At 44.7% G+C, this 26,015-nt stretch overlaps 1 protein-coding gene and 1 long non-coding RNA gene across 3 annotated transcripts in view; one reads left to right on the top strand and one right to left on the bottom strand.

The window, feature by feature from the left end:
* The window catches only part of LOC141154402 (uncharacterized), a 699,373-nt gene that overhangs the window by 154,355 nt on the left and 519,003 nt on the right, over positions 1 to 26,015 (top strand). Inside the window, exons 2-3 of one of the 2 annotated variants that reach the window (XR_012247431.1) lie at positions 10,508 to 10,566; positions 22,661 to 22,792. This is a non-coding gene — a long non-coding RNA (uncharacterized lncRNA). The remainder of the gene's footprint in view (positions 1 to 10,507; positions 10,567 to 22,660; positions 22,793 to 26,015) is intronic. The other variant, XR_012247432.1, reaches the window with a different exon arrangement.
* LOC141153357 (beta-1,4-galactosyltransferase galt-1-like) lies at positions 2,410 to 11,001 on the bottom strand. Its single transcript, XM_073638066.1, has 2 exons — positions 10,897 to 11,001; positions 2,410 to 3,742 (listed from the first exon to the last, which is right to left on the bottom strand). The coding sequence occupies exon 2, from the start codon at positions 3,721 to 3,723 to the stop codon at positions 2,410 to 2,412; it is 1,314 nt and encodes a 437-aa protein (XP_073494167.1). The 5' UTR covers positions 3,724 to 3,742; positions 10,897 to 11,001.

Genomic DNA, 26,015 nt, shown 5'->3' on the forward strand with positions numbered 1-26,015 from the left:
CACCAGGTCCTGGACTCGGCCAACCCCCAGGTGATTCTGGAGCGTGGTCCTGAGCTCCCTTTCTGTCTTGTCCTCTTCTCTGGCCTTCCCCACCAGGGATCCACCTATGTCCGGCTCCCTCGGGCCTCTTGGTGGTAAACCCTTGTCTCTGGGTTCCCTGACCCTATTCCTGGTCTGCCTTCCGGGTGGATTTAGTGGGTGATCGTGGCAGATCCTGCCCACGACCTCCGGTTCCTGGCTAAGGTGTGCTGTAGCCTCTGCCAGCTTGGGATCCGGTACCCTGTTGCCAACTCTTCACCCTCTGGTCTAATTTGGGCTCTTGGAGTTCCTTCTTTCTTCCCCTCTGGGTCTTTCTTTCTCCTCTCTCTCTCTCTTGGCCTTGGAGCTGCTCTTCTCCTCTGCTCTGACAGACTGACCTCACTCTGCAAAAGACTGACGTCTCACTGACTGACCCTGATCCAAGATGGTTCCCACCTTATATACTCCCTCTATGTGTGAGCTCAGGTGACCAGCACCTAATGAGCTCCTAGCTTTACCCAGACTGCTCCCCCTATCTGCCCCTACACTACTGGGATGTTCCACCCCCCTCCCACTCCAGCCAGGAACAGACACTGTTGTACCTGCACATTTCTCTAGTGGGAGTACCGTCAGTCTGTTCCTCGGAAATGGGATGTGTGTAGTGCATGCAGCTAACTGAGCTCAGTTCCACACTCCATCCTTACCCGGGAGTGGAATATCACACCTCTGGGTTGAGGTGCAATACCCCTGTAGCAGCCGAATCCACATGTCTTTATGAACCTTTGAAAAGTTTTAAGTGTAATCATGATCGAATTCTGGCCACCAACAGCGGTTATGAAGGGAGTTAAAGGGGTATTCCCATCTCCAAGATCCTATCCCAATATGTAATAGGTGTAATAATAATAATAATATTAGCAAATACCTCCAAAAGGAAATGTAGCATAGTATTTTTGATTCACTGTGTCTCTTACCTCATGTGCAGGCATCGCAGGACCTTAGGTATCCACGGTTACATCCACTGATAAAGTGACAGTTAGTTAGCTAGCTGCTAGTGGTCGTAACCATGGATACCGAAGGTACTGCAATGCCCTGCACATGAGGAAAGAGAGATAGCGAATCAAAAATACTATACTACATTTCTGATTGGAGGTATTTTCTAATATTATTATTATTAGGCTATGTGCACACGATGCAGAAATGCTCAGGATTTTTTCCTGAGCGTTTCTGCATCTCCCTGGCAGAAAAAAACGCATGCGGATTGTACATGCGTTTTACTGCCAGGGACATGCGGAAATGGAGCGGTTACCCACTGACATTTCCGCATGCAGATTGACAAGCACTTTCCAAGCGATTAGCATCACTTGGAAAGTGCTTGTGACAACTAGGTCACACTATATAAATCCATGCAAATGGCATGGATTTATATAGTGTGACCCGCGAGAATGTAAAAAAATAAATGTATACTTACCCTCCGATGGCCCCCGGCGTCCTGCTTTACACTCCGTTCTCCCTTGCTGACAGCGGTGGATTGAAAGACCTGCCGACGTCAGCGTCACGTGACCCGTCACATGACTCTGACGTCAGCGCAGGTCCTTCAACTCACTGCAAAGTGCCGGGAACCAAGCAGGAGCGCTGCGCGGGCCGACAGAAGGTAAGTATACATTTATTTTTTATTTTATTCTTTTTTTTACAGATTTTTTTATGGTACCTGGGTGTGGATGAGACTCTCCTCTCCTCCACACCCGGGTAACATCCGCACATTAGAACGCATGGAACGCGCATCTACATATACAGTGATGCGTAATCCATGCGGTCTAATGGAAGTCAATGGCGGCGAAAACGCAGCGTTTCCGCAAAATTAATGGACATGCTGCGGATTTTTGAGCGCAGCACAAACGCTGCGGAAAAATCCGCAGCATGTGCATAGAACATGCGGATTATCATTGGGGAACATTGCTGCCCTTCTACCATGCGTTTTTAATGTGTTTCTGCAGCTGCAAAAACGCTGCGGAAACGCATTAAAAACGCATCGTGTGCACACAGCCTTACATCTACTACATATTGGGATAGGATCTTGGAGATGGGAATACCCCTTTAATTTCATTTTGTTTTATACAGTTTCCATATACCTCTATGATCAAGCCACCATTGAAAGAAATTAATCCCATATATCAAGTGATAAAAATTGCTTACTAGTCAACAAGTAACAAAAAATATAATTAAAAAAGTAAGAACAGCAGGAAACATAAATTCATAAGTCTATGGGAGCATCAAATGAAGGAGAGTTTCTTTAGTTTTTGCTTCCTTTAAACTCACTTTCACTCCTGCACACCATCTTTTGGACAATTGTCAATACATCTACAAAAGGCAACACAAGTGCAGATGATTTCATCACTGGAAAGATATTTCACTGAGAACCTTATTAACATTTCTGATAAGAGAGGCATTATGTTTCCATATAGTCTTGTCTTCTATTAATGAGGTCTTTGGTAAGTCCCTCTGAAGAGGTCCTCTGCAGTGGTAAACCAGGGCTATTTCCAGTGAGACATCCACATGACCACCATAACCTTTCAAAATGGAGTGAACAGATGTTTGGATGACTTTCCGGGGATCAACAATCATCTTCCGAGCATTGAAATGATTTCGTCTGTCTGGTTCACGTTGGACATACTGCAGTATGTTATATCCCGGTATGTCTTTCCATGATGACATATTAGAGAAGCTTACATTAATCGGCATAGTCTGAGGAAAAATATGATTTTCAAAGAGAAAAATGCCAACATTCGGCTTCTGTTGTTGAAGAGTTTTCATCATGATGTCCCAGGACATGTGTGAGAATGGCAAAATGATCTCATCAATATCATTAAGTAGCACAAACCTCGTTCTGTACATATTCCTATAAATGCAGTCATTGAGAGTTGCCAGCTGACCATAATAACCTATATCTTTGGGATCAACAGAATAACGAAATTTCTTGCCAGGCTTGAGGTAACGTTGGATCGGCCAATCTACCACCTCAAGGATTCCTCTTGCAATATAATACTGCATAGCTTTTTGTATTTGCGGGCTGCAATTGTTAAGGTAGACCATGATCCTTTCTGCTCCCAGGATCTGGTACATCTCCATGGTCTGAATAAATTGTAAGACATTGCTGTAATTCCCAAACATGGTGGAAATACAGACAGTAAAATTAGCTGAAAATGGCTTCACATCTCGGTTTTGGATTTGGAATAGAGGTAGTTGTGCCATTTCTCCTGAAGGAGTTGTGTGGACAGATAAATACTGAGCCTGGCAGCCTGGTGGCTCCTCACATAACAGGTCGGTTGTGACATAGGAAAAGCCAAAGCGATCACTGTGCATGTCTATGAGTGCCCTGGAAACCTTCACACTTTTGTCTGTCGAGCAGCAGAAATAGCAGTAAAGCTCCTTCACCTCCTGATGGTGGATAATGCTGAGGATCCGCACCATAGGCTTCTTGTTATCTCTGTTGTCATAGTACGGTGATATGATGAATGTCCTGTTGTCTTTCAGTGCTGTAATTGTATCTGTGCTACATTTGGCAGCGCTACATGGGCATTGGTCCCTTTTTTCCACAGGTGGAAAGATTAGAGTGTACCTCTTCAGAACACCCAGTAAAAAGCTGAAAGTCATTACCAATGGCAAGCATAATAAGATCTTCTTTTTGTACTTTTTGTATTTGTACATTGTATCAGAGTTCCAGAAACTTTAGGAAACAAAAAGAAAATGGGACAAAATTAATATAAAATATAATAAAAATAAATTAGCGCTACCAAACAAGAGAATGTAGGATTACTGAAAGATAAATAAACATATACATTTTTTTAGAAATTATTATTTTTTTTCCCATTTACGGTACATGATATTTATAAATATATGGATCCCGATATCTTAAATATTTTTTTAAACTTATTTTCATTATGTGCGGATTTTTTTTTTTTTTTTGCAAACTAAAGCAAGGTTTAAACCAAAGAAAAAAAAAAAGACAAGAAGGATACATTTTTAACCCCTTTACCCCCGAGGGTGGTTTGCACGTTAATGACCAGGCCAATTTTTACAATTCTGACCACTGTCACTTTATGAGGTAATAACTCTGGAAGGCTTCAACGGATCCCACTCATTCTGAGATTGCTTTTTCGTGACATATTGTACTTCATGATAGTGGTAAAATTTCTTCGATATCACTTGCGTTTATTTGTGAAAAAAATGGAAATTTGCCGAAAATTTGCAATTTTCAAACTTTGATTTTCATGGCATTAAATCAGAGAGATATGTCACACAAAATACACTGCTCAAAAAAAATAAAGGGAACACTCAAATAACACATCCTAGATCTGAATGAATGAAATATTCTCATTGAATACCTTGTTCTGTACAAAGTTGAATGTACTGACAACAAAATCACACAAAAATCATCAATGGAAATCAAATGTATTATCCAATGGAGGCCTGGATTTGGAGTCACCCCCAAAATTAAGGTGGAAAAACACACTACAGGCTGATCCAACTTTGATGTAATCTCCTTAAAACAAGTCAAAATGAGGCTCAGTATTGTGTATGGCCTCCACGTGCCTGTATGACCTCACTACAACGCCTGGGCATTCTCCTGATGAGGTTGCGGATGGTCTCCTGTGGGATCTCCTCCCAGATCTGGACTAAGGCATCTGTCAACTCCTGGACAGCCTGTGGTGCAACGTGATCTTGGTGGATGGAGCGAGACATGTTGTCCGAGATGTGCTCAATCGGATTCAGGTCTGGGGAACGGGCGGGCCAGTCCATAGCTTCAATGCCTTCATCTTGCAGGAACTGCTGACACACTTCAGCCACATGAGGTCTGGCATTGTCCTGCTTTAGGAGGAACCCAGGGCCAACTGCACCAGCATATGGTCTCACAAGGGGTCTGAGGATCTCGGTACCTAATGGCAGTCAGGCTACCTCTGGCGAGCACATGGAGGGCTGTGTGGCCCTCAAAAGAAATGCCATCCCACACCATTACTGACCCACTGCCAAACCGGTCATGCTGAAGGATGTTGCAGGCAACAGATCGCTCTCCACGGTGTCTCCAGACTCTGTCACCTCTGTCACATGTGCTCAGTGTGAACCTGCTTTCATCTGTGAAGAGCACAGGGCGCCAGTGGCGACTTTGCCAATCCTGGTGTTCTGTGGCAAATGCCAAGCGTCTTGCACGGTGTTGGGCTGTGAGCACAACCCCCATCTGTGGACGTCGGGCCCTCATACCACCCTCATGGAGTCGGTTTTTAACCGTTTGTGCAGACACATGCACATTTGTGGCCAGCTGGAGGTCATTTTGCAGGGCTCTGGCAATGCTCCTCCTGTTCCTCCTTGCACAAAGGCGGAGGTAGCGGTCCTGCTGCTTGGTTGTTGCCCTCCTGCAGCCCCCTCCACATCTCCTGGTGTACTGGCCTGTCTCCTGGTAGCGCCTCCAGCCTTTGGACACTACGCTGACAGACACAGCAAACCTTCTTGCCACAGCTCGCATTGATGTGCCATCCTGGATGAGCTGCACTACCTGAGCAACTTCTGTGGGTTGTAGAGTCCGTCTCATGCTACCACGAGTGTGAAAGCACAACCAACATTCCAAAGTGACCAAAGCATCAGCCAGAAAGCATTGGTACTGAGATGTGGTCTGTGGTCCCCACCTGCAGAACCACTCCTTTATTGAGGGTGTCTGGATAATTGCCAATAATTTCTATCTATTGTCTATTCCATTTGCACAACAGCATGTGAAATTGATTGTCAATCAGTGTTGCTTCCTAAGTGGACAGTTTGATTTCACAGAAGCTTGATTCACTTGGAGTTATATTCTGTTGTTTAAGTGTTCCCTTTATTTTTTTGAGTTGTGTAGTTAATAAATAACATTTCCCACATGTCTACTTTACATCAGCACAATTTTGGAACCAACATTTTTTTTGATTAGGAAGTTATAAGGGTTAAAATTTGACCAGCGATTTCTCATTTTTCCAACAAAATGTACAAAACCATTTTTTTAGGGACCACATCACATTTGAAGTGACTTTGAGGGGCCTTTATGACAGAAAATACCCAAAAGTGACACCATTCTAAAACTGCACCCCTCAAGGTGCTCAAAACCACATTCAAGAAGTTTATTAACCCTTCAGGTGCTTCACAGGAATTTTTGGAAAGTGGAAGAAAAAAATGAACATTTAACTTTTTTTCACAAAAATGTTACTTTAGACCCCAATTTTTGTATTTTTGCAAGGGTAACAGGAAAAAATGGACCCCAAAAATTTGTGCAATTTCTCCTGAGCACATTGATACACCCCACATGTGGGATAAAACCACTGTTTGGGAGCACGGCAGGGTTTGGAAGGGAAAGAGCGCCAATTGACTTTTTGAATGTAAAATTTGCTTGAATAATTAGCAGACAACATGTAGCATTTGTAATGCCCCTGATGTGCTTAAACAATGGAAACCCCCCACAAGTGACACCATTTTGGAAACTAGACCCCTCAGGGAACTTATCTAGATGTGTGGTGAGCACCCTGAACCCCCAGGTGCTTCACAGAAGTTTATAACATGTAGCTGTGAAAATAAAAAAAATCTAACTTTTTCCATAAAAATGATGTTTTAGCCCCAAATTTTTTATTTTCACAACAGTAAGAGGAGAAAATGGACCCCAAAAACTTTTGTGCAATTTATTCTGAGTACGCCGATACCCCATATGTGGGGAAAATACACAGTTTGGGCTCACGGCAGGGTTCAGAAGGGAAGGAGCACTGTGTGACTTTTTGAATGCAAAATTGGCTAGAATTGAGAGCTGATGCCATGTCGCGTTTGGAGAGCCCCCTGATGTTTCTAAATAGTGTAAACCCCCCACAAGTGACCTCATTTTGGAAACTAGACCCTTCAAGGATTTTATCAAGGGGTATAGTGAACATTTTGAACCCAGAGGTATGACACAGAAATTGATAACATTAGGTCATCATATTGAATAAGTTGTCATTAGTCTTGAGTGCAAGTGCTCGCTACCTGAGTTTGCATCAGGTACTCAGGTATGTATCATGTATTGCAAGTTCTCGAGTGACGTGCTCAAGTCCCCTTCCGCATGTTTCACAGTTGTTAGACACCCAAAACAAAACATGCAGGGATCTCTCATGCATGGTAGGCAATCCCCGCAAGGTTTTTTTGGCTGCGAAGCATATGGGGCAGAGACTCGAGCATGTCACTCGAACACCCGCGATACTCGGTGCATACCCAAGCACCCGATGCAAACTCAAGTAGCGAGCACTTGCACTCAACACTAGTCTACTTTTTTTTTTTTCTTTACTTTTGAAAAAATCCCATCCCCAACACAACCCTAGCACAAGCCTAACCCTAACCCTAGCACAAACCTAACCCTAGCACAACCCTAACCCTAGAGTTTATTTTTTACCCCTTTCCTTGTGCGGTATAAGTGATTAGACGACTTTATCCTCCGAGTCGGTGCAATTACAGCGATGCCAGATTTATATCGGGTTTTTATGATTGACAGCTGTCACACACTAAAAAACGCTTTTTTTTGCAAAGACTAGTTTTTGCATCGCCATATTTTTCGAGCTATAATTTTTCCATATTTCGGCCGAGTCATGTGATGGCTTTTTTTTGGCAAGACGAGTTGATGTTTTTATTGGTTCCATTTTCAGGCACGTGACATTTTTTGATCGCTTTCTATTCCGATTTTTGGGAGGCCGAATAAATAAAAAACAACAATTCAGGAATTTGTTATTTTGTTGTTTTTTTTATGCCGTTCCACGTGTGTCTAGTATTGATAAGGTAGCTTTATTCTTTGGGGCAGTATGTTTACAGCAGCGGTACCACATTTATATCTTTTTTTTATGTTTTGGGGCTTTTACACAATAAAATCTATTTTATAGAAAAAAGATTTTTTTATTGCATTGCTTTATTCTGAGAGCTATAACTTTTTTATTTTTCGGCTGATGGAGCTGTATGGCAGCTTATTTTTTGCGGGACAAGATGACGTTTTCATCGGTATCATTTATATTTACATTCATCTTTTTGATCGCATTTTATTCCATTTTTTGTTTGACGGTATGATGATAAAACATTGTTTTTTGCTTCGTTTTTTTTTTTTTTTTTTTTTTACCGTATTCACTAAAAGGGTTAACTAGTGGAACAGTTTTATAGGTCAGGTCATTCCGGACGTGGCGATACCAAATATGTGCACTTTTTTGTTTTCATAATAATATTTATTGATGGGTACATTATATTTTTATTTTTTGGAGATTTTTTTTCCATTTTTTTAAAATATTTTTACAATTTTTTTTTATTTTTCTTTTTTTCACTTTCTGACACTTTTGTTACTTTTATAATTTGTCCCACTATGGAACTTTCACTTTTTACATTTTGATCTCCTGTATAGCACAGGAATGCAGCAGCATCCCTGTGCTATGCAGGCTGTCACAGCTGCACAGGCAGAAGATACTTTGATCGCGCACTGCGCATACTCAAAGTATCTTCCTGCTGTCTGGTGACACATGACAACCACGGAACCTGGCCACAGACACCGCGGGATGCCGGAGAGGAGGTGAGTACCGGCACTTACCTCCTCTTGTCACCAGAATGCTGCGATCGACTTCGATCGCAGCATTTCAGGGGTTAATGTGCTGGGAGCGGTGCGGGACCGCTCCCACCATATAGTACCGAGTGTCAGCTGCAACAATCAACTGACACCTGGCGGCAATCGCGCCAGCACAGCCTGTGTGAGGGCGTAATCGCCAGGGCGTACTAATATGTATCTGGCCCATAAGGCCCTTGGGCCGGAAAGGGGTTAATCTTTGTTTTGTAGGATCCATTTTTGGGATCCTCTGAACCACTCTATTAGCCCACTTTGGTAGATCAAGACCATCCATGTGTGACATGTTAGGCTGAGGCAGAGACTGACAGCTAAGGACTCCTGTGCAAGGCATGTGTCTGGGCATCCCCCTATGTTGTGCCCTACCTACTTTTACACCCTCACATACTCATGCGATATGCACATACATATGCATGTTCACATTAGGCATACAGCTAAGTTTCTTGACATCGATGTTAAAGCAGATCCAATAGAAAATTTACATCAAAATCGCTTCATCTACTCTTTGATGGGAATTTTGGAGCAGATTTGCTTCAAAATCCACAGAAAAAAATATCTCAGTTGAAAATACCTTAAGCCTCCACCTGAGGAGTCTGGCAGCAACTTAACCACTTGCCCCCTTCCCCATACAAAGCACATGCACTTTTTCCTGAGCGGAGAGAGACAGTGTTCAGCTGGCTGCTGTGTAAGGGTATGTGCAGACGGTCAGGAGCCGCTGCGGGTTTGAAGCTGCGTGTTATGCAGCGTCAAACCTGCAGCAAACAGATGTTACAGCATAGTGGATGGGATTTCTAAAAATCCCATGTCTACTGTGTGTATCTGGGCACCTGCTGCTCACCCGCGGAAACTGACATGCAGCGTGTCTTTCAGACCCGCAGCATGTCAATTTCTCTTGCGGGTATGCATGTGAACTTTCCCCATAGACTTAACATCTATGAGGAAAGTCCGCAAGTGAAAAAAAAAAATGGTGCCCGGAAACCGCCCAGCTATTCCGCAGCATCGAGGCCGCAGGCGGCTCCTGACTGTGTGCACATAACCTAAGGAGTGCGTTACACCCCAGCTGTTGTAGAACTTTTTTCATAGAAAAGGAAGGGGTCTGCTTAACATGACGGACACCTATAACTTCTGAAAAGAGGTTCTGCAGTAGCTGGAGTTTAATTATTCATTATAATAATAGCATTTATAGCCCTGACCAGAGGAATGATGTATGACTTCTATGTTTACATTCTGAAGGTTTAGACTTTACAATTTGTGTTTTGTGCTAGTTTTATCACTTACCGCAAATAGTAACTTATCCCATATAATTCACTGGTTATAATTCACAGCAGATGATAACTCTTCCTATAAATGCTGATCTTTCTATTACAACATACATTAATTTATCATATATTTTCTGAAATGTATAATTTACAGCAGATAATGTGTCTCATGCATTTTGTTGCCTGTAATTGACAGCAGATAATATCTTATGAGCAGGAAAGTACACAGCGGTGAGCAGGTCACATAAAAAACAATAAATTCCAATCTCTTAATGTGATGTCTTAATGGCAGGTGGCAGGTCGGACCCCCAACATATAAAGTGATCTTATATTATAGAGAAAACCCCTTTAATATAGACTCCATTCCTGTATTGGTTAACTCTTATCACCCCATCTCCTTTCCATCATCCTTCGGTTAAATATTCTATATCTCTGTATAAAGAAACTGGAGAGGGGATCCCTAAACACTCTTTAGGACAAGGGATGCAGACCATGTGATTGTCACCCCAAATGCTCTTGTTCATCCCATAGATTTTACTGATGCCTATAAATCACAGTAGACTATAAATAAAATATTCTATTTCTATCTATATTTTAGGGTTGGAGCAGTCGCGGCTACAAAATCAATAACAGGATGAGCACATATTGTCATACAAGGTGAGCAATTGCAGATTTATTTTTTAATTGAAGCATAATACTTGACAGAGGAGGGGGGACAGGGTAAATGGAATAAAAAAAATAAAAAAACATGAACCATATTATTATTTTAATGATTATAAAAATCCATGATTTATATCATAGCTTCAACATAGTCCGTAGTGTTGGAAAATAACACAATAACTGATCAAACTACTACAAGGAGGGAAATAACAATAAAGAGATTCAACATCCGCAATGTGTAATAATCCAAAACCTCCCTAGGATGTAGGATAAAGTGATCACATTGTCTGCTATAGATATGATAGTATAGAATCCATAGACTGTTACCTCGTCAGACGAGCGCTCTCCTCCGAATCTCCTTTATTATAGTATTAGATATTCATAGCTGTTATCTACAGCAATGCGGCTCCAGGATTGTGTCTCGTTGTCTAATGTAGCAGTAACTTGTTTATCTAGAAGTGATATTTCTTGTTTTACAAGAAAAAGGGAAGAGTCATGTGGACTGATTCCTTTCAACTTCTCAAATTTAAATGTTAAAAGTTGAGGGCCTTGTACTAATTTAGAATTATTCACTCAGTTTTCTTAGTTCTTTTTTTTTCTAGCTGAATTTGTACCAATTGATCATACTTCTGTAGGACAATTTGTAAGTGACGCGCCCCCTGGGCCGTGGGGTACTCCGTAGCTGGGCCGGTCGATGCTGGGGGATGTCACAGTGGCAGTGACCCGGTCCATGACCCAGGGCGGTCAATAAAAGGGGAATTAAAGAAAAGGGAATAGAGTTTTTATATAATGTTCGTGATGCCACCTGTGGTATGCGGCTATATGGAGCCGCCGCTGCGGTGCAGATCCTCTGGAGCTGATGATGACGCAGCAGAGTTGATTCAGCTCTCCACAGGCAGAGCTTAGCTCCAGGGCAGTAAGTCATGGTTAATGAGGTAGATGTTGCTGTGCAGTGTAGTGCAGGTGATGGCGCAGATAATAATTCTAGGACACAGTGGGGTGCAGTCTTCAAGGTTTACTCACAGTTGTTGCACTCCAGGTTACCAGGACCAGGGTAACCTCCCACGCCGTCCTGTGTTTACCAAGGCAGGGGTTCAGCAAACTCCCAGGTGTTTCAAGAGTACATAACAGGACCCCTTCTGTGTGCCTTCCTGGGTCGTCTTCCTGCGCTGGCTCTCACCATCCTGCCCTACGCCTCGCAACCAGTGTCCCAAGCCTGTAACCTCGGATTTTGGCGGGCAACCTACAGTCCCCTGAATCCTATGTGGCTACCTTTTTAGCGATGTAGTTGCGGTTGTGAGCAGCTGCACCCTGAAAGTACAGAAGCCTCCGGTTTGTAGCTGAGCCTTGTAGTTCTCCACTAGTTAGGGGCCGGTCCCCTTTGCGGCCTGATCCCTCCACTGTCCTGCAGATTCAGGTGCACAGGTGGCTTCCGCACTCGCCGTGCCCCTGGGATCCCCTCACTCCTGGAGCCTTCCTCTGCACCCTTCCTCTTCAGCCAGTCGTCCTGGGCCTCTCTGTCTAGGCCCTCTTCTCTGAGCAGAGCTCCTACAGAGCTCCTGCTCCCACATGCTCTCCTCAGACTGTCCTGACCACTCCCAAGATGGCTCCCCTTTTTATACTCCTACTGAAGTGCTCCCCTGTGCTTCTTCCTCCACCCACACCCACTACATGGTTCCACCCTCCAGCTAGGGACCAGGGACTGTGCTCTCCCTTAGGAGAAATCTCGCCCTTCCCTCTGAAATGGGGTGTAATGGATGCAAGTGTGTGGGTCCCGGGTAGTACTCCATCCTTACCTGAGAGTGAGATACCACACCTCTGGGTGAGATGCAGTACCTCTGTTGCGACTGAACCCGCAGGGGCGCCACATAAGTAGTGTGTATTTTTTTCTGCCCCTTCCCTCCTCCCCCTATAATTTACTAATTCCTTGAATTGTTTAAACAGAACAAATTTACAATACCGTATATACTCGTGTATAAGTCGACTTTTTCAGCACATTTTTTATGCTGAAAAAGCCCCCCTTGGCTTATACTCGAGTGAGGGTCCCACTTACCCAGGGACTGCGTCAGCACCCAGACAAGTTCCGGGGCCCTTAACAGGCGGGGGGGCCCACTCGCCATCGGGGACACTGGGACGCTATCAGGGCCCCAGCACAATACTTACCTCTCCCTGTTCCTCCACAGGTCGTCTCTTCCGCCTCTCCTGACTTGTGACGTCTCAGGGCAGAGGGTGCGATGACGTCTTTACAGCATGCCCTCTGTGCTGAGCAGTCACATTGAAGAGAGCGGGAAGATGGCGGCACTGAGGAGTCCGGAGCAGATCACCGGCAGCGAGGAGAGGTGAGTATTTTTTTTTTTATTTTTTTTTATGTATGGAGAATAATATGGGGCCCATACAGCATGGATCATTATATGGAGCCCATACAGCATGGAGCATTATATGGAGCCCATACAGCATGGAGCATTATATGGGGCCAATACAGTATAGAGCATCATATGGGGCCCATATAGCATGGAGCATTTTATGGAGCCCATACAACATGGAGCATTATATGGGGTCCCATATAGCATGCAGCATTATATAGGGCCCATACAGCATGGAGCATTTTGAAACTTACTATTTGCTGCTGCATTTGACACGCCGCCTGGGCCGTGGGGTACTCGGTGCCGGGCCGGTCGTTGCTTGGGGAGATGTCACAGTGGCGGTGACCCGGTCCGTAACCCAGGGCGGTCATTCAAAAGGGGTTTATTTACAAGGGATTTTGTGATTTTATATATATAGTTCGTGACGCCACCTGTGGTATGCTTCTATATGGAGCCGCCACTGCTGTGCAGAACCTCTGGAGCTGATGTTGGTGCAGCCGGGTTGGTTCAGCTCTCCACAGGCAGAGCTTAGCTCCAGGGCAGGGAATGTGGTAAATGTTATAGGTGATGTTGGGCGTTGTAGTGCAGGGGTGCTGGGGCAGATAATAATCACAGAGACAGTGGGGTGCAGTCCTCAGGGTCTTTACTCAAGGTTGTTGCAGTCCAAGTTACAGGTACCAGTGTAACTTCCCTCGTCGTGCTGCGCTTACTCAGGGAGGGGTTCGGTCAACCCTCAGATATCTCCGGAGTACTTAGCGGGACCCCCTTCTGTGTGTTCTCTCTCTCTGGCCGTCTCCCTGCACCTCATACCTAGTGTCCCAATCCGGTACCCGCGGGCCTTGTCGGGCGACGTCTGTTCCGTCCCCTGGGTCCTCGATGGCTACCTTCTTGGTGAGACTGATATGGACTGGTGGCTGCAGGACTTGAAATACTGCAGCCTCCGGTTTCTAGTTGAGACATAAAGTCCTCCGCTAGTTGAGGGACCGGTCCCCTTTGTGTGGCCTGACCCCTCCACCTCCTGGTGGATTCGGGCGTACGGGTGGCCTCCAGCACTGCCCGTGCCCCTGGGGTCCCTTCCTAGATCCTGGAGCCTTCTCTCCTACTCCTCTCTCCTTCAGTCATGGGCCTCTCCTCAGGCCCTCCTCCTGAGCAGAGCTCCTGCAGAGCTCCTGCTCCCAACTCCTCTCACTTTAGACTGACCTGTCTTCCCAAGATGGTTCCCTCTTTTATATTACTTCCTTTCATGTGCTCCCCTAATATACTTCCTCCACCCACACCCTCTACATAGTTCCACCCTTCAGCTAGGGACCAGGGACTGTGCTCTCCCTTATGAGCAATCTCGCCCTGCCCCTACTGAAGTGGAACGTGTTGGATGCAGGTGTTAGGGTCCCGGGCTGTACTCCTTCCTTACCTGAGAGTGAGACACCACACCTCTGGGTGAGATGCAGTACCTCTGTAGCGACCGAACCCTCAGTGGCGCCACACATTTCTCACCCTAGGCTTATACTCAAGTCAATACGTTTTCCCAGTTTTTTGTGGCAAAATTAGGTGCCTCAGCTTATATTAGGGTCGGCTTATACTCAAGTATCTACGGTAAATAGTTTGAAAAAGCCAAATACATCACAGTGTCTCACGCTGAATGATTTAGCGCATCTTTAGGTACTTTTGTCTAACTTTGCAATACCTTTTAGTTGGTTTGCACTACTTTTTTGTAACATCCCTGGCGGCGTGCTTGCATAGTGCACCACCTCCCACCATGCAAGACCGCAATCTTACCTGTCAGTCCATGCTGCACTCTTTGCTCCAGTACCTGCTCTGTCCATGTCTCTCGTCTGATTGCTTAGGGTGTCGGCGCGACTTTCTGCTTGTTTCTTATAGCTACTGTGTGCACTGTCTTAATGCATCCCCAGCCTATTGCTGTGAGTCACTGGATACTTAAACCCCCTCCACCCAGTGGGAGGTGCCTGAGCAACACTTTCTTACAGTCTGTGTTCTTTGCAACTGTTAGTTGCCAGGTCCTGTCCTGACTCCTGTCTGTCTGCCACCCTGGGGGCTGAGTACCCAGGGCCTCTACCTGTACCTGTTACTTCTAGTCTGTTTCCGCCACCCTGGGGGCCGAGTACCCAGGGCCGCTACCTGTATCTCTGACTTCTAGTCTGTTTCCGCCACCCTGGGGGCTGAGTTCCCAGGCTCATTCCTGTATCTTGTTCCCGGTTCAGTTCCTGTCTGAACAGTGTCCTACCCCGTTACCTGTTTGTCTCTATATCCGAATCTTCCCTTTTCCTTCAGTGTCTGAACCTGCACCTAATCCAACTCATTGTCTCTGTACTTCTGTTTGTGAGTTTTGTGTCCACTCGCTACTTCATTGTAAGTACCTTGTGTGTATCTGGTTCTGCTTGTCCCCTTTCCCTTCCTCCGTATCTACCTCCTGTGTTCTAACCATCTTCCTGTATTTTCCAGTCTGTTCCATGTGAACAGAGCCCTGTCCTGTCTGCCTTCACCTTCTGCTCCGTTCTGGTCTGCTTGTTCACCACTCCGGCGGTTCCGCTCTGCTCCGCTTCGTTACCGCACCTGCGGTTCTACACTGTGTTCCAAATTATTATGCAAATAATATTTTCTCAGATTTTCCCAAATTACCTATATGAATTGCAGTCATTTTAATTTTACAGTCAAATAACTATTAGAGTACAATTGAAAGTTTTTTGTACAAACTGCCTATGATAACAGTATATTTTTAAAATAATAAAAAACTCAAACTGCACTCAAAATGCATGTTCCAAATTATTATGCACAGCAGAGTTTTCAACCTTTTCATTTTAATAAAGAACAAAAAGATGTTCATTTTTGAAATTATAAGCATTAGCAGGTTATTACAAACTGAAATCAAACAGTTTTCAACTCAAAACTTTATTCTAGGTGATGTTACATTTGCACATAGGACCCCTTGTTCGAAAGGAGCTTCTGAACTCTCTCGTCCATTGAATTTGTCAGGTTTTGGATGGTTTCTGCTTTAATTGTTTTGCATGAGGACAGAATACCTTCCCAGAGCTGTTGCTTAGATGTGAACTGCCTCCAGCCATCATAGACACTCCTTTTGATGATGCTCCAGAGGTTCTCAATGGGATTGAGTTCAGGAGAGCATGGGTGCCACACCATAAGTTTGTCCCCTTTTATGCCCATAGCAGCCAGAGATGCAGATGTGTTATGTGCAGCATGAGACGGGGCATTATCATGCATGAAAATGATCTTGCTGCGGAATGCACGGTTCTTCTTCTTGAACCATGGAAGGAAGTGCTGTTTGAGAAAGTCAGCATACATTTTGGAGTTCATCTTTACCCCTTCAGGGATCCTAAAAGGGCCGACAATCTCTCTCCCCATGATTCCAGCCCAAAACATTACTCCACCTCCTCCTTGTTAGCGCCGTAGCCGTGTTTGCATGGGGTGGCCATCAACCAGCCATCCTCCACTCCATCCATCTGGACCATCGAGATCATTTCATGCATGATAATGCCCCGTCTCATGCTGCACATAACACATCTGCATCTCTGGCTGCTATGGGCATAAAAGGGGACAAACTTATGGTGTGGCACCCATGCTCCCCTGACCTCAACCCCATTGAGAACCTCTGGAGCATCATCAAAAGGAGTGTCTATGATGGCGGGAGGCAGTTCACATCTAAGCAACAGCTCTGGGAGGGTATTCTGTCCTCTTGCAAAACAATTAAAGCAGAAACCATCCAAAACCTGACAAATTCAATGGACGAGAGAGTTCAGAAGCTCCTTTCGAACAAGCGGTCCTATGTGCAAATGTAACATCACCTAGAATAAAGTTTTGAGTTGAAAACTGTTTGATTTCAGTTTGTAATAACCTGCTAATGCTTATAATTTCAAAAATGACCATTTTTTTGTTCTTTATTAAAATGAAAAGGTTGAAAATTCTGCTGTGCATAATAATTTGGAACATGCATTTTGAGTGCAGTTTGAGTTTTTTATTTTTTTAAAAATATTCTGTTATCATAGGCAGTTTGTACAAAAACCTTTCAATTGTACTCTAATAGTTATTTGACTGGAAAATTACAATGACTGCAATTCATATAGGTAATTTGGGAAAATCTGAGAAAATATTATTTGCATAATAATTTGGAACACAGTGTATTCTGCTCTGCTTGTTCACCGCTCCGGCGGTTCCGCTCTGCTTCGCTTGTTTACCACACCTGCTGTTCTGCTCCGCTCTGCTTGTTCACCACTCCGGCTGTTTTGCTCCTCTCTGCTTGTTCTCCGCGCCTGCGGTTTTGCTCCGCTCTGCTTGTTCACCGCGCCTGCGGTTTTGCTCCGCTTTGCTTGTTCACCACTCCGGCGGTTCCGCTCTGCTCCGCTTATTTACCGCACCTGCGGTTCTATTCTGCTCTGCTTGTTCACCGCTCCGGCTGTTCCGCTCTGCTTCGCTTGCTCACCGCACCTGCGGTTTTGCTCCGCTCTGCTTGTTCACCGCGCCTGCGGTTTTGCTCCGCTCTGCTTGTTCACCGCACCTGCGGTTTCGCTCTGCTCTGCTGTCCACCGCACCTGCGGCTCCGTTCCTGTGTCCCAGTCTGAACTGGTCCATATCCTACCTGCGTTCCTACCTGCCAGTACCTGCCAGTCTGCATACCAGCCGTGCCTGCCAGTGCCCACCTGTCTGCATGCCAGCCGAGCCTGCCAGTCCTCTCCTGTCTGCATACCAGCCGTGCCTGCCAATACCCACCTGTCTTCATACCAGCCGTGCCAGCCAGTACCCACCTGTCTGTATATCAGTCTAACCTGCCTGTTCCTGCATTCCCCTGTGTGGGTCAACAGCTGTGACCGGGGTCTGACCTGGAGTAGCACCTGGTCCCTCTGCTCGGTTCCTCCTTTGTTCACGGAGTCGACTAAGCCACCGAGTGACCTTGGTCGGACCGAGTTGATACTTAGTTACGTCCCTCCAGGCACTCCTCGGTTCATGGTACAGTGGGATCACTAATCCCGCTCACGCCAGTCAGTCCGAGCGCGAGTGTAACATTTTTTATATGTAATTTTTGGTGCAGATTGATACATTTTAAGTTGCTTCCTGATACCTCCCCCATTAGAACAAGAGGATCAGGCTAGTTGAAATCCAACATGCTTCACCCTTCTTCTTGACACCCAGTGGAATGGGCATAGAGGGAAGTCAGGATATCCCTATATCCTGACATATCCCCATTGGATGGTCTTCCGATCCTGTGAAAATGATGACTTCAGTATACCCCCCATTAACAAATGTTGGGAATAACATGGATCAGGCATGTTGGCTTTTAACATGCCCAATTGCTGTCTGTCTATAACATCCTTATGTTTATGTCCACCATTAAAAAAGCATGGCTGCTCACCACAAAAACAGCATCACACCTGTCTACAGATTGCATGGTATTGCGGCTCAGCCCTATACACTTGTATAGATTGGAGCTGTAGTACCAGACTATCACCCAGCCAAAAGATCCTTTCACCCAACCAATGATTGGTTTGCTTGTTCATTTTCAAGACAGCCTGTCTAAACTGCATGAGTTTCGGGAAGCAAACATTGTATAAACTGGATTTTACATTTTTCAATACATTTTAATGTTGTATCCAGACACATTTATTTTGGTCAATATGCAATATGCACCCTTTATGGTTTAATTATTTAGAGGCCAGTGAATTGATTCTCAGGACCAGTGCCGGCTCCAGGTATTTGTGGGCCCTGGGCGAAAGAGTCTCAGTGGGCCCCTTTAGCACATACCACAATTCATGATGCACAGATACTGCAGAGAAATATATATATAGTACAATGCCGAAGATTTCACTTCTTACATTACATGAGCAATATCTATTGCAAATTCTACAATAGCTCAGAAACCGGTGAATCCTCGCAGCCCACAGTGCAGACCGGACAGTATAGTCCTCCATACAGTATTATGGGCCCGATATATTGCTCAATGCAGAATACTGGTCCCCATATAATGCTCCATACAGGATTCTGGTCCCCATATAACGCTCCATACAGGATACTGGTCCCCATATAATGCTCCATACAGGATACTGGCCCCCATATAACGCTTCATAGAGGATACTGGCCCCCTTATAAAGCTCCATACAGAATACTGGCCCCCACATAATGCCCCATGCAGGATGTCACCCCCCCATATAATGCCCCATGCAGGATGTCACCTCTCCCCCCCATATAATGCCCCATGCAGGATGTCACCTCTACCCCCCATATAATGCCCCATGCAGGATGTCACCTCTCCCCCCATATAATGCCCCATGCAGGATGTCACCTCCCCCCCCCCATATAATGCCCCATGCAGGATGTCACCTCTCCCCCCATATAATGCCCCATGCAGGATGTCACCTCTACCCCCCATATAATGCCCCATGCAGGGTGTCACCTCTCCCCCCATATAATGCCCCATGCAGGATGTCACCTCTCCCCCCCCATATAATGCCCCATGCAGGATGTCACCTCTCCCCCCCATATAATGCCCCATGCAGGATGTCACCACTCCCCCCCATATAATGCCCCATGCAGGATGCCACCTCCCCCCCATATAATGCCCCATGCAGGATGTCACTTGTTCCCCCCCCCATATAATGCCCCATGCAGGATGTCACTTGTTCTCCCCCACCATGCCTTCATACATACAGTACAGACCAAAGTTTGGACACACCTTCTCATTTAAAGATTTTTCTGTATTTTCATGACTATGAAAATTGTACATTTACACTGAAGGCATCAAAACTATGACTTAACACATGTGGAATTATATACTTAACAAAAAAGTGTGAAACAACTGAAAATATGTCTTATATTCTAGGTTCTTCAAAGTAGCCACCTTTTGCTTTGATGACTGCTTTGCACACTCTTGGCATTCTCTTGATGAGCTTCAAGAGGTAGTCACCGGAAATGGTTTTCACTTCACAGGTGTGCCCTGTCAGGTTTAATAAGTGGGATTTCTTGCCTTATAAATGGGGTTGGGACCATCAATTGTGTTGTGCAGAAGTCAGGTGGATACACAGCTGATAGTCCTACTGAATAGCTGTTAGAATTTGTATTATGGCAAGAAAAAAGCAGCTAAGTAAAGAAAAATGAGTGGGCATCATTACTTTAAGAAATGAAGGTCAGTCAGTCCGAAAAATTGGGCAAACTTTGAAAGTGTCCCCAAGTGCAGTTGCAAAAACCAACAAGCTCTACAAAGAAATTGGCTCACATGAGGAACTCCCCAGGAAAGGAAGACCAAGAGTCACCTCTGCTTCTGAGGATAAGTTTATCCGAGTCACCAGCCTCAGAAATCGCAGGTTAACAGCAGCTCAGATTAGAAACCAGGTCAATGCCACACAGAGTTCTAGCAGCAGACACATCTCTTCAACAACTGTTAAGAGGAGACTTTGTGCAGCAGGCCTTCATGGTAAAATAGCTGCTAGGAAACCACTGCTAAGGACAGGCAACAAGCAGAAGAGACTTGTTTGGTCTAAAGAACACAAGGAATGGACATTAGACCAGTGGAAATCTGTGCTTTGGTCTGATATGTCCAAATTTGAGATCTTTGGTTCCAACCACCGTGTCTTTGTGCAACGCAGAAAAGGTGAATGGATGGACTCTACATGCCTGGTTCCCACCGTGAAGCATGGAGAAGGTGTGATGGTGTGGGGGTGCTTTGCTGGTGACACTGTTGGGGATTTATTCAAAATTGAAGGCATACTGAACCAGCATGGCTACCACAGCATCTTGCAGCGGCATGCTATTCCATCCGGTTTGCGTTTAGTTGGACCATAATTTATTTTTCAAAAGGACAATGACCCCAAACACACCTCCAGGCTGTGAAAGGGCTATTTGACCAAGAGGGAGAGTGATGGGGTGCTACGCCAGATAACCTGGCCTCCACAGTCACCAGACCTGAACCCAATCGAGATGGTTTGGGGTGAGATGGACCGCAAAGTGAAGGCAAAAGGGCCAACAAGTGCTAAGCATCTCTGGGAACTCCTTCAAAATTGTTGGAAGACCATTTCCGGTGACTACCTCTTGAAGCTCATCAAGAGAATGCCAAGAGTGTGCAAAGCAGTCATAAAAGCAAAAGGTGGCTACTTTGAAGAACCTAGAATATAAGACATATTTTCAGTTGTTTCACACTTTTTTGTTAAGTATATAATTCCACATGTGTTAATTCATAGTTTTGATGCCTTCAGTGTCAATGTACAATTTTCGTAGTCATGAAAATACAGAAAAATCTTTAAATGAGAAGGTGTGTCCAAACTTTTGGTCTGTACTGTATATAAAAAAATACTCACCTCATTTCTCACCTGCTGCCGCATCTCCGGATCCCTCACTCGCGCCGGCGTCTTCCCGCTCTGCGCTGCCTGTGATGGCTCAGGAGAGAGCGCGGTGTAAATACGTCACCGCGCCCTCTGACCTGAGACGTCACAGTGCAGCAGCTGCGGAAGAGACCGGAGCTGCTCCGGAGGCACGGGGAGAGGTAAGTATTGTGCTGGGGCCTGAGCAAGCGGGGGGGAGCGGGTTCTGACGCCGGCACCGCACCACTCACGGGTCCCATAGCGCGCTGGGGTGCCCGATGGTGAGTGGGCCCCCCGCCTGCTCAGGGCCCCGGCACTTCACCGGGTGCGCCTGGTGGTGACGCCGGCCCTGCTCAGGACCGTGGTCCAGAGGCCATGTCAAGTTACAAAAAGTCGAACTATGTCGGATTTTTTTGTGACTTGCTTGTTATGGTCGCAATGTTACCCCATTCACTTGTATTAGGCTATGTGCCCACGATGCAGAAATGCTCAGGATTTTTTCCTGAGCGTTTCTGCATCTCCCTGGCAGAAAAAAACGCATGCGGATTGTACATGCGGATTGTACATGCGTTTTACTGCCAGGGACATGCGGAAATGGAGCGTTATTCACTGACATTTCCGCATGCGAATTGACAAGCTCTTTCCAAGCGATTAGCATCACTTGGAAAGTGCTTGTGACAACTAGGTCACACTATATAAATCCATGCAAATGGCATGGATTTATATAGTGTGACCCGAGAGAATGTAAAAAAATAAATGTATACTTACCCTCCAATGGCCCCCGGCGTCCTGCTTTACACTCCGTTCTCCCTTGCTGACAGCGGTGGATTGAAAGACCTGCCGACGTCAGCGTCGCGTGACCCGTCACATGACTCTGACGTCAGCGCAGGTCCTTCAATCCACCGGGAAGCAAGGAGGAGCGCAGCGTGGGCCGCCGGAAGGTAAATATACATTTATTTTTTATTTTATTCTTTTTTTTACAGATTTTTTAATGGTACCTGGGTGTGGATGAGACTCTTCTCTCATCTACACCCAGGTACCATCCGCACATTAGAATGCTTGGATTACGCATCTACATATACAGTGATGCGTAATCCATGCGGTCTAATGCAAGTCAATGGCGGCGAAGACGCAGCACTTCCGCAAAATAATTGGTAGTGCTGCGTTTTTTTCCGCAATGATAATCCGCAGCGGAAATTTCCGCAGCATGTGCACAGCACATGCGGATTATCATTGGGGAACATTGCTGCCCTTCTACCATGCGTTTTTAATGCGTTTCCGCAGCTGCAAAAACGCTGCAGAAACGCATTAAAAACGCATCGTGGGCACACAGCCTTAATTTGTAATATGCTGCGATGTAGCAGGGCCACATAGCGATCTTTAGTGTTTGCTATCTACTTTTTTTAACAGATGGCACAGGGACAAACTACAGACTACGTGCCTTTTCACATGCCTGTAAGGCAAAACCAGAGAGTAGCCCAATGGGTGCGGCACCCTCAGGATGGATTCCGGCTGACATATGGTTTTGAAATCGACAACGTGGTAAGCTTTCTACATTTCCTCTCCCCTCCTCCCTTCTACGCCAGAGAGAAGCCCAAGTTTGGTCCAATTTGCTGATGAAACTCGCCAGTTCTAATGATAATGTCTGCATTTCAAATGCACAGCACGCAGATGACATCCGACTTGCGTCATTTAAAAGGGAATTTGTAAATAGGATCTACCATCCTAAGCTGTCTATATGGGCATGTAGGTCATAGGACGCTGAATAAAATGGTACCTTGATAACTGCGATCCAATGTCTTTTTCCAGAGATATCCACATTTTTCTTACATGTAAATAAGCTGTTCCAGACTATGGACCGGACATTGGTCTGCATGAGACTCCTCCTCCAGAACATATTTTAATTATCGGATCGTGGGCACAGAGCCTAAAATTAAAAAAAGGGGCCATGGATACCAGCCACCTCCACGGCTATTAATATCACCCCTCAGCAGTCCCAGAAATGGCGCATCCATAAGATGCACCAAATCTGGCGCTTAGCCTCCGCTCTTCCCACTGCCCTGTAGTGGTGGCGAGTGGGGTAATGGGGTTGGGGTTCATGTCAGCTTTGAATTGGCGGCTGATGTGAAGCCCAGGTTAGTAATGGAGGGCATCTATGAGTAAAATAGTCGCTGCTTTTTCAATAAAAGACACGGCCAGAATTAAGTATTTTAATGAAATAAAAAACACACGGTTCTACAATTTTTTTTATTACACTCCATCCGCGAACCATCGTTTTTCTGAAAAAAAAGTAAAATAACAAACAACCATATCCCTAAAAGTAGCAAAGCATAAAATATATATATAAATCTGGTATTGCTGTAATCGTTCTGACACGATGAACAAATTGGTCACATCACTTTTACCGTGTGGTGAACAGCGCAAAAATGTAAAAATAAATACAATAACTGAATTGCTGGTTTTTGTTCGTCTGCATCTGAAAAATCTGAAAAAAAGCAGTCAAAAAATGTTATGTCACCCAAAATGGTATCAAAAAAATCTTCAACTCATCGCGCAAAAAATAAGCCCTTGTACAGCTCTGTTTGTCAAAAAATATAAAAGTTATAGCTTTCAGAATATGGCGACACAAAAACTGTTCTCTATAAAAAAAGTATTTTTAGCGTGTGATAGCAGCAAAACCTAAAAAAAATTATTAATCTGGAATCGCACTGACCTGAAGAATAAAGCCACATGGTGAACCGCGCAAAAATAAAAACTATTCTTGTACTGCTGTTTATTTGTTCATTCTACCTCTCAAAAATCAGAGTAGGGCTCCGTTTACATATATTCTGCGCTCTCCGCTGAGCATTTACGTCGGGATATCCATGTAAATCCCAAAAAACGTGATTCAGACAAAAACCCCAACAGGACCTCTCACTATAATGAGGCAGATGAAGTCACTTTTGACTCCGTCTCGTCTCTGTTCCGGTGGTGTCATGTTATTTTGGGCGTCTTTTTAATGCACAAGTGTGGTCGACCACAGTTCTAAACAGTGTAAAAAGAGAGATACCACTGGAACAGATGTCAAACGTAGTCCAAAGTGTCTCCATTTCTGCCTCATTATAGTAAATGGTTTCATTTGGGAATTTTGTCTGAATCGCATTTTTTATGGGATTTACACTGCAACCCTGTCATACAGTTATGTGCAAAATAATAGCTTGTGTGTTTAAAATAACTGAGAAAAAGCTCAATCCTCTTAATAGCATTTATTTCCATGTACACAAAGGAACTGGGAGCTGCACATTCAAGTCCAAGTGAAAACATGAGCAAAACATGAATTTTTAAACTAAAAATGAAGAAAAAGGAATAATAGACTGCTCTAAAAAATAACAGTGTCTACATTGTCATTTACAAACTTGAATATTTACTATATAACCTGACATTTGCTTAAAGACTTGACTCTTTGGTTAATCACTGAGCTAATATTCAGTTTTATAACCTATATTTCTAATAACTGCTTTAAGTCTGTGTGGCCTGGAGTCAACTAACATCTGACACCTGAGAACACAAAGTCCAGCCCAACCTGACTGAGCTACATTCCACAGTTCTTTTGCATTCTTAGGTTATGTATTAAAAAACAGCATTTTTTATGTCACTTCACAGATTCTCAATTGGATTGAGGCCTGGGGATTGGGCTGGCAACTTTATAACATCAATCTTGTTGGTCTGGAACCAGGATGTTGCCTGCTTGCTGGTGTGTTTGGGGTTGTTGTCACACTGAATCACCCATTTCAAGAGCATTTCTTCTTCAGCATAAAGCAACATGACCTCTTCCAGTATTTTCTTTTTTTTTTTAATCAGATCATTTTTACACAATAAAGTTTTTACAAAGATAGATCAGTAGAACAAAGAGATATTCAGTGTTATATGGTTTCATTATATATTATCGTTATACATAAAATATAATAAAGCTGTCATCATCTTCCAAGGATTCGACTTTTTTCCATTCAAACAAACTAAGGCTGTGTGCCCACGATGCGTTTTTTAAGCGTTTCCGCAGCGGCAAAAACGCTGCAGAAACGTTTAAAAAATGCATGGTAGAAGGCTTGCCATGTTCCCCAATGATAATCCGCATGTGCTGTGCACATGCTGCGGAAATTTCCGCTGCGGATTATCATTGCGGAAAAAAACGCAGCACTACCAATTATTTTGCGGAAGTGCTGTGTTTTCGCCGCCATTGACTTGCATTGAAACGCATGGATTGCGCATCACTGCATATGTAGATGCGCATTCCACGCGTTTCAATGTGTGGATGGTACCCGGGTCTAGCGGACAGGAGACTCTCCTCCGGACCTGGGTACCATAGAACCTGTGAAAAAAAAAAAAAAAAATAAAATAAATATTATACTTACCTTCTGATGTCCCCCGCTGCGCTCTTCCTCCCTTGCCGGCAAATCGCGGTGGACTGAAGGACCAACGCTGACGTCATAGTCATGTGATGGCAGGTCCTTCAGTGCAGTGTACCGCGAGCTGCCGACAAGGGAGAACGGAGCGAAGCAAGACTCCGGGGGCCATCAGAAGGTAAGTATAGATTCATTTTTTTTATTTTTAACCATTCTTTAAGGTCACACTGTTTCCGTTTGCATGGATTTATATAGTGTGACCAAGTTGACAAGCACTTTCCAAGTGATGCCAAAATCGCTTGGAAAGAGCTTGTCTACCCACATGCGGAAATGCATGTGAAGAACGCTTCACATCCGCATGTCCCTGGCAGGAAAAACGCATG

The sequence above is a fragment of the Phyllobates terribilis genome, unplaced genomic scaffold (assembly GCF_046119375.1).
Source record: "Phyllobates terribilis strain yellow unplaced genomic scaffold, ASM4611937v1 Scaffold_7__3_contigs__length_470593459, whole genome shotgun sequence".
Taxonomy (NCBI): Eukaryota; Metazoa; Chordata; class Amphibia; order Anura; family Dendrobatidae; genus Phyllobates; species Phyllobates terribilis.

What these genes read in the sequence shown, in the direction of transcription:
- LOC141153357 (XM_073638066.1), bottom strand. Translation starts at nt 3,723, where the DNA reads ATGTACAAATACAAAAAGTACAAAAAGAAGATCTTATTATGCTTGCCA.